Source organism: Salarias fasciatus, unplaced genomic scaffold (assembly GCF_902148845.1).
Source record: "Salarias fasciatus unplaced genomic scaffold, fSalaFa1.1, whole genome shotgun sequence".
NCBI classification, from domain to species: Eukaryota; Metazoa; Chordata; class Actinopteri; order Blenniiformes; family Blenniidae; genus Salarias; species Salarias fasciatus.
The window spans coordinates 467,639-476,436 of NW_021941394.1; the positions used below are offsets into that span (position 1 = coordinate 467,639).

The window sequence follows — 8,798 nt, forward strand, 5'->3', positions numbered from 1 at the left end:
TTTTAACCACATATCGTGATGCCCCCTGCTGGTGATAATATCAAGTCAAACCTGACAGGATAGTGGAGTTCAAGAGCTTTGTATAACAGCTGGTCCCATGATTCTAGCATTTTTCATTGTCAAAATAGAAGCTTTAAGAGAAGCAGCAAAGTCAAAGTTCAAAGGTCAATATCTCTGAGCAGGAGCAAATTCTAACTTCCAGTCTGGCATCATCTTACTCCCCTGATCAAGCCCTTTACAATGATGTGTCATGCTTAGTCCTATGACACATTTTTAATTTTCCCTCCTCTAAACGCAGGCTTGTTTGACATGTACATTTCAAGGACACATGAGATTCAACTGTGTAGATTTTAAGAAACCAAAATGACAGCATAGGGTGCCAGCAAGTTCAAACAAAGTTCTCAATGAAGAATTTGGCAGCAGGTTATTGTGCATATCGAACCACCTGTGTTGTTTTTACTACGATTCCCATAAGGCTTTGCAACCGGATAACATGAGCAAACAACCCCTGCATCAGACACCATAATCACACAATTTGTCGTCCAGTCTCCCAACCGGGGAGCACGGTGCACGGCTGCACAGCCCACAATGTGGGGAGCAGCGGAGCAGCCGGCCGCCCGACCACCGGCCCACCCGTGCCGCGGGGAGCAGCCCGCCGTCCGCGGCTGAGCTATCGGCAGCTGGTGACCAGTTGTGGCTGTGCCCTGCGCTGCATGTCAAACTTGCTTTGATATGTCACTTTACTCACTATTGAACTCATTTCAACCGAGAATGTATCCACGTAGATCGCCAATATGTATTTTGACCATAAAGAAAGTGGATAATTTTTTTCTCCCCTTTTAAAGGGATACTTCAACATTTTGGAAAATTGGCCCATTTAGCGCAATTCCTTAGACATTTCGAACAGTATACTTACTTTTTTGTGAGGGCGAGCAATTGCTTATTCAGAGGTGAGTCGGGGAAGGTTTTCGGGACGGACACAATGGAAGTGGATGGTATTTTTGTTCCCCCTCGTCAAACTCATCAAATACACAATCCAACAACCCCAAAACACTTTGGTGGACACGTTATAATCCGCACATTCACTACGCTGTGGAACACCAACAAATAATATTGTAGCGTTACGACACTGAAGCAAATACTGGAAACTACTTTTTCTTTTGAAATCACGATGCCCAGACGCCATGTTTAGTAAGTAGTTCCGTCTTAGCAATCTTCGTATAAGCAACTCAATCTCATAATTTTACATTAATATTTCACAGCGAAGTGAATGTGCGGATTATAACATGTCCACCAAAGTGTTTTGGGGTTGTTGGATTGTGTATTTGATGAGTTTGAAGAGGGGGAACCAAAAATACCATTCACTTCCATTATGTCCATCCCGAAAACCTTCCCCGACTCACCTCTGAATAAACAATAGCTCGCCCTCACAAAAAAAGTAAGTATGCTGTTCGAAATGACTAAGGAATTGCGCTAAATGGGCCAATTTGCCAAAATGTTGAAGTATCCCTGAGAGGAAGGAACTGGCTTCCTAGATGACATGTTGTTGGATTGCTGGTTTAGAGCTCACAGTAGGCTGATCGGTCAGAATCAGACAGACATCTTCTGTGGTTGAATATTTATTATGCAGCAGCTGCATAGATCAGATGGATAAACAAAGGTACAGGTGTGGTTCTGAAATGGGAAAAAATGACACACAGAAAACCACAAACACAAATGCAATAAAGCCACAGTGCAAACAAACAGCAATTAGATTCACAGTATAGCCCACAGCAAAGCAATATAGTCCTTAAGTCATAATAAATGATCTTTGTGAATATACATGGCTCAAAGTGTATTGAAATCTTAATTATAGGCCGTCCTGAGTGTCTAAACAAACTGCATCAACAGGTTGGAGAAAGTAATATTATTTCTTATCCGAGACTGCCATCTGCTGGTCACACGAATAATAGCATGAAGATGCACGCTGCACGTCAGGCTCAGAGTCACGTGACCTCAAGTGTGCGCGCAGAGTTGCGGCCTAGCACCAATTAAGTTTATATTACGAACATAACACCTCTAAAAAGAGCCGAAAGGATGCTACTAAAGCATTACACATGATATAAAGTACTAGACAGCCCTTAAATGGCGACATGTACATGTTTAAGCACAGCTCCGTGACAGATGTAACTTCAACAGTACAGAACAGCAAACAAAACACCATCTAACATCAGCCACAGCCAATATAAAGGCGAAACAAGATCTTACTTGAAAGGACGCAAACCAATACGGACAGCTGCCACATTTGAGTCCCGAGGTTCTTACAGCGTGTTGCTTCGTGCGCACGCTCCGACGGACTGACGTGCTGTGGGCTTACTGTCTTCGGATTGGACGAGAGTCCAGATGAAGCGAGTAGGGAGGGAGATAGTCCAGATCCACTTCATCGCCGCCACAAGGGGGCCTTTTTTACAACCCCTTTAATTTGAATGGATACGATCGCGATGTTTCCAGAATGTTCCTGTTCAGCAGTGTGGCTGCACACCTCTTTAAAGTTACCTTCAGCGTGGACAGGGCACTAACAGTAAAACTGGCCATTATCTGAGTGTCTGGATAAAAGAAACAATAGCATATGCATCATTTCATCAGGAGGGGGCGTGGCCAGGTGACTCTCATTGAAGTGTATTAGTTGAAAAAAAGAGGCATGGGACACGAAAAAACTGCAAATCATGCTCCCGGACGCCATTCAGTAGATTAATTTCCGTGACTCATAGCACGAATTGCCGTGAGACTGGGTTGTGTATGCATCACAGAGTCTGGATGAGCTTCAAAATAAAACTAATCATATCTTATTGAACCCCTTGAGGAAATTCCCTTTCCTGTATTCACCCATCCGAAGCTCTGAACAACCAGGAAAAAATGTAAATTATGTCAGAACGCAGGAACTCAGAATATCAGAGGAAAAGAATTTGTGAAACCTACAGAATCACATTTCATGTTAATTTCTGAAATTTGGGGGGGATTTTTGGGTGTTTGGGAAAATGTGATTTTAAATAACTAGTTAGAGCAGATGGGAACTTTGGGAACATCAAATAAAAATGTTGACATCAGTCTAATGGCTTTTGTTATTCAGTGTGTGTTACATTTCCCAGGACTCCCTTGAAAAAGAGGTTTTTAATCTCAACGGGACCTTCCTGTCTAAATAAAGGTTAATATATATATATATATATATATATATATATATATATATATATATATATATATATATATATATATATATATATATATATATATATATATATATATATATATAATTCAGCATGAATGGGTTGGATTTGAACTTTTCACCTGCAGAAAGTCTCCTCTGAGTCTGGTTCTGCAGGTTTCTTCCAGCCATACAGGATTCTCTCTCCTCTCCTCATCCTGATGCTTGTTTGTGTGGAATATTATTATTTCCCTGGACCAGAGCCCGGAGATGACTGTAAATATTAATTGATGTTTTGTTAAAAACTGGACTGAAAAGCTGATTTCCGTGTGGTTCCTCCCACTGGCGCCTGTCTGCGCTGTGGCCCTTTAAGAGGACAGGGCTGGAACAGGGGGGCAGCGGGAGGGACTACTTCCTCTTCACCCTCACTATCAAAACACTGTCGGTGCTCGATGGGAGCGTCTGGCTTCCCAGGAGGACGTTTTCCCATCTGACGGCCCCCCGCAGCGCCTCTCCTCCGCCATGCTCCAGCTCAACGACGCCGTGGAGCCGGAGAGCCCGGGCGCCGCGGTGCTCCACCCGGCCGAGGCCGAGGAGGGGGTGGAGGTCGCCTTCACGCCGCCGGAGGCCGAGCGCAGCCTCGGACACGGAGCCTCGGTGGCGTGCTGCCCGCCGCTCCAGACGCTGACGCCCTTCCACGTGCACAACCCCACCATGCAGGCCAAAGTCAAGGACTACTTCGTGTTCAGGGTGAGTGTGCGTGCATGTGTGTGTGTGTGTGTGCGTGCGTGTGTGGCTGATGCTGTGCTGTGGTCCTCCAGCCAGGAACCATCGAGCAGGCGGTGAGCGACATCCGCACGGTGGCGCTGCCGTCCGAGGACGGAGAGGTGCTGAGCGTGTGGCTGCTGGCGGAGTGAGTCCTCCACCGGAGACGCTTCATTAGAACCTTTAATCCAAACCCAGCTTCAATTAGAAGGCTTTCGTGTTCGGCCATGTGACTTCTGTGTTTTCTGCAGAGTCGACCACTGGAACAACGACAAGGAGAGGCTGGTGCTGATAACTGACAGGTGAGCATCTTCTTCTGTGGTTAAATAAAACCCGCCTCTTCCCTGATGACCACTTGCTCCGGGTTTTCAATGCAGGTCCCTCCTGGTGTGCAAGTATGACTTTATCAACCTGCTGTGTCAGCAAGTCATCCGGATCTCGCTCAACGCGGTGGACACCATCTCCGTGGGCGAGTTCGAGTTCCCACCAAAATCCCTCAACAAGTACGTTGATGTTCATACCGACCAGACAAAAAAAACATAAAATCTGAGTGAAGGAAAGCTGTCGTTCAGCACACACAGAGTCAAAAAACGATGAAGTGCGATTTGATGTATAAGTGAAAAGCCAGGTCAGTGCAACAAAACTGACAAAAACTGGATTGATCAGAATGAAATGTTTGTGCTGTGAGGTAATGAAAAGGAGTTTTGAACTACAGAATAAGGAAATAAGGATAAAGTCAATCACCAGGTATGTTTACTGTTCTGCGGTGTTCCATTAACATTAAGAACGTCTGTTTTCACAGAAGAGAGGGTTACGGGATCCGTGTCCAGTGGGACAAGCGTCCCCGGGCTTCCTTCTTGAACCGCTGGAACCCCTGGTCCACCGACATGCCCTACGCCACCTTCACGGAGCATCCCATGGCGCACGCCGACGAGAAGGTGGCCTCCCTCTGCCAGGTATCGCCCCCTGTGGGAGGGTAATCTGTAACGCCGGGAGGGCCTCTGTCCGTGTGCTGGAGTCGGCCAGCCGTGGCAGCAGGCAGCTCAATTCAGAACAGCTGATTTAAAAAATGGAACAATGGAACTATTTCTACCTGCGTTGAATCAGTCTGGCTTCTTTTGGCTGTAAAGTCTAAATTGCTTCCGTTATTTCACTTTTCAGAACAGCACTGTGATTCTGGACGCTAGAGTAATGAACAGTCTGTGTACTGTTACAGCATTTCATCCAGCTTATGTTGTTTGTTTTGTTTTTTTTTCCACATTTCCAGATGGATAACTTCCGAACCCAGCTGGTGCAGGCAGTGAAGAAAGCCCACAAGGAGCACCCCATCCCCGGGCGGGCCAACGGCGTCCTGATCCTGGAGAGGCCCCTGCTCATCGAGACCTACCTGGGCATCATGTCCTTCATCAACAACGAGGCCAAGCTGGGCTACTCCATGACGCGCGGGAAGATCGGCTTCTGACGCGCCGCGGCGTCTCCAGAACTCAGTACAGGCGTCGGCGGCACACGGCGCTGCCCGAGAGGAGCCGCAGGGCCGTGTGCGAGCGGAGGCGTCGGGCGTCCGCGCCGATTCGAGAGACAACTCGTAGGTCAATGATGCGCTGCACTGCATGAACCGTCTACTCATCCGTTTTCCCGCCGAAGAGCCGCGTCCTCCAGGTGGAGATCGGCGGGAGCCACACTGCAGGCGGAGCTTCGTTCATTTCATGCTTCTCATGAAAACTTGTCAGAGCGGATTTCGAGAGCCGTGGTTTTCAAAGCGTGCAGGAGAGTTTCAGGGTAGCCGCTGGGGGGGGGGGGGGATAAAGGGTGAAACTTTTAATAATTTATTTAAGAGTAATATAAAATAAACTTTAATATAACAGATCTAACCAGTGGAGACTACATACACACACTTTTAGCATCTAAACAAGTTATTTCCTCATTAATATTTATTATTGTGAAGTGCATAGAGGGCTCATAATAAACACCTGATAGATTCTGCTCATCTGCGGTTTGAAGGGTTGATTATGTGCTTCGTTTGGGTGAAACTATACGATGAATCCAGAATTAGGAGCCGCTGGGTGTTCTCGGTGGGCGGAGTTTAACGGCCTCGCCACGTGGTTCTTCAAACAGATGTTTAGTTGTTGTGGAACGAGGAGAGGACGGGATGTGCACTGCTCTGCAGGAAAGGCTCCGGGCTCCGCTTCATGTGGACACGTTCAGCTGAAAGAGCCGGAGACGCTCGGTCCGGCGGGACTCAAGTTCCATGTTGAGTGTTTGACTTTTCGTGCTGCCAGTTTTTTGCTCTCATAACCAAAAATGTTTTTATACGTCGGCTGTTTAATGCAGTGTGAACTGTGTCTTCTGGTTGTAAGTTGCCTTGTTGGTCTTTTGCACTCCGATCCATCAAACTGACAAACTACACCATGCACACACACACACACACGCGCACACACACACACAGAGGTTAAAGTTTCTCTTGTCATGCTAAACAAATTCAACTGTTTGTTTTCTGGTCTGCATGCTCGCTGCATGTTAAGTTTGCATGATGGATGTTTTTTTTGTTTTTTTAAAGGAACACTGATTAAAGTTTTTGTTCTTCTGCACTCCTCTTGATGCGGTGAGCTCCTGAAGCTTCTGGAGTGTTGCTTGGAGAGGGTTAACTTATTAAACATTGTGACAAAGCTTACAGGTCTTTGTAGCACAGCGGCTAATATGAACGCTAAATGCCTCAGAGTTTTATTCATATCAGATGCATGATGCTCATTTTAATGGATCAAAGTTTCATTCATTTGTTCCAGAAATGCTGGATCATCATCTTTCTCTTTCGCAGACGTTTCCTCGGTCTCCACTTCTCACATCAATCTACTGCATCACTGTTTCTTTTGAGGCGCTGCGCCTGAAGCTGGCTGGTTACCCATAATTCACAGTGAACACTTGATCATGGATAAACTGACACACTGCAGATTTGTTTTCAAAGGATCATAATTTATTACAAAACAATTCCACTTTTTCATGGAAATACACAGAAAATCTATAAAATTATGTAAACATTTACTAGCTCACAGTGTTTGGTTCTTCAGTAGAAAATTTTAATGGAAAAACATTTAGAAAAATACTAAGAGACAAAGATTTGAGGCTTTCTTGATGAGAAAATCTCAACTGAGGTCCTTATAAGCATTTAGAGCAGCTCCAGTTCATGTGAAAGCTTTCAGGAGTGTTTCTATTGGTCCGTAAATCGTCACCTTTCCTCAGGGAGGTCAGGTCAAATGAGCCGGCGCTTCATCAAGTCTGAGAAGTCTTTCAGCTGTCCTGCTTATTAGTGTCCAGGTAGCACAAACACAGCTGCTCCTTTCCAAGCAGGACCAGACGGTCTCCGGCGGGGTGCCAGCTCAACGACAGGACCTGGAACTGACCTGCAGAGAAGAAACGTTTCGTCTTAATGCACTATTTCTGCAATATTTCACCCTCATCTCTACGAGGCGGGAGCGCTAACATCAACACCACCACCATGTCTCTTAGTCTGAAATCTACATGACTATAGATAGAAGAACGGCTGGGGTGTGTGTGTCGGCTCCCTGGGACCGGGACCAGGTTACCTTCAGACGGGACCTGGACAACGATGCAGCCTCCCGGCGACCACATGTACAGGTTGGAGTTTCCCGTGCACAGCGCCAGCCGGGCGCTCCGGGGACTCCACTGGAAGCAGCGGACGCCCGACGTGTGCCTCAGCACGGCCTCCAGTCTCAACTTCTGCATGTCCCACACCCAGACGGTGGTGGCCATGTTGTCTGGTGTGAGAGGAGCAGAGACGACACTTGAAGCCTCTCCGGCCACGGAACCTCGTAACACCAGAAATGGTTTCTGGTTTCAGTGGGAAGTTTTACCGTTTTTCGTGGCGAGGTAGCGACTGTCTGCGCTGAAAGCCAAGGCGGACACACCCATGGCGGGGTTTGCTCGGTCCGGGTCTGGATCCACTACCGGGATCTGGACCGGCGGCAGGCAGATGTCATCTGAGGGAGAAGAGGATCAGACAGAACTGGCTATGAGAGCTGCAGTGTTTCAGTCTGGAGTGTTTCCACTGCCGACCTACAGTTGCTCTGAGTGCTGAACAGCGCGGTGCTGGTGGCGATGTTGTGTAGCGACATTTCCTCACTGCTCCTGGCTGGCCTTTTTTCCACCTCCATGTACACAGTCTAGAAACCCAGCAAGCAGTAAATAAACAAAAACTATGCAAAAAAAAACAAACAAAAAAAACAAAAACCAAAACCCTTGATGCTTAAAGATGTTGAATGACACTCACAGCTTTGGAGTCATCGAGGGCAGCAGGATGTTCAAACTGCATGATTTTCTTCCATGTGATGTGATTCAGGATGCGGACCTACGAGAAGACAAACATCCTCACTCATTTGCTTTGTACCGATATGAACAAACGAAGGAAAGGATCATAGTTAATCATCAATATGTATATTTATGTTTGGACCATGTCAGCTTTGTTGAGATAAATTTCTCATTCATATTGAACTGTGTGTTGTCAGGTTAGTGTTTTCACCATAAATAGTGAGATTCAAAGGAATAATTGAAAATAAATAAACAATACTGTGCAGAAACTTAACACTAAAAAAAAAAGTCATTGAAAATTCAATTGTTTTATCAGTTGTATCTAAATTTAAAGGTGCATTAAGGAGTTTTACAACCTTAAAAATACTTATCTTCCACCATTAATATGTTACACATTTTTAATGATGTGTACAATGTGCCCTGACATATTCATTACAAGTACCTCTAACAGCGCTAAATTGTCACTTGAAGGTTGCAGTGCCGGTCTGGCACCAGCATTTTTTTGGGGGAGAATTTGAAAGGAATGACG

At 46.0% G+C, this 8,798-nt stretch overlaps 2 protein-coding genes across 2 annotated transcripts; one reads left to right on the forward strand and one right to left on the reverse strand.

Annotated features, from left to right (window-relative positions):
• Positions 1–3,618: 3,618 nt before the first annotated feature.
• LOC115385622 (tumor protein p63-regulated gene 1-like protein) lies at positions 3,619–6,552 on the forward strand. The gene is made up of 6 exons (XM_030087693.1): positions 3,619–3,931; positions 4,003–4,094; positions 4,198–4,248; positions 4,324–4,449; positions 4,749–4,902; positions 5,214–6,552. Exons 1-6 carry the CDS (start codon positions 3,704–3,706, stop codon positions 5,406–5,408), a joined length of 846 nt encoding a protein of 281 aa, XP_029943553.1. The 5' UTR covers positions 3,619–3,703; the 3' UTR covers positions 5,409–6,552.
• A 349-nt stretch (positions 6,553–6,901) lies between these two features.
• Positions 6,902–8,309, reverse strand: LOC115385620 (WD repeat-containing protein WRAP73-like; the record flags this gene model as incomplete). The annotated part of the gene is made up of 5 exons (XM_030087692.1): positions 6,902–7,344; positions 7,528–7,719; positions 7,816–7,941; positions 8,022–8,124; positions 8,232–8,309. Coding segments are annotated over 5 exons (612 nt in total), but the record flags the coding sequence as incomplete, so codon positions are not given.
• Positions 8,310–8,798: the final 489 nt, after the last annotated feature.

Bases quoted from the DNA above. Each gene is read 5' to 3' on its own strand.
- LOC115385622 (XM_030087693.1), top strand. From the start codon at position 3,704: ATGCTCCAGCTCAACGACGCCGTGGAGCCGGAGAGCCCGGGCGCCGCG. The intron at 4,095-4,197 runs GTGAGTCCTCCA...TGTTTTCTGCAG, and splicing joins AGCGTGTGGCTGCTGGCGGA to AGTCGACCACTGGAACAACG. The intron at 4,903-5,213 runs GTATCGCCCCCT...CCACATTTCCAG, and splicing joins AGGTGGCCTCCCTCTGCCAG to ATGGATAACTTCCGAACCCA.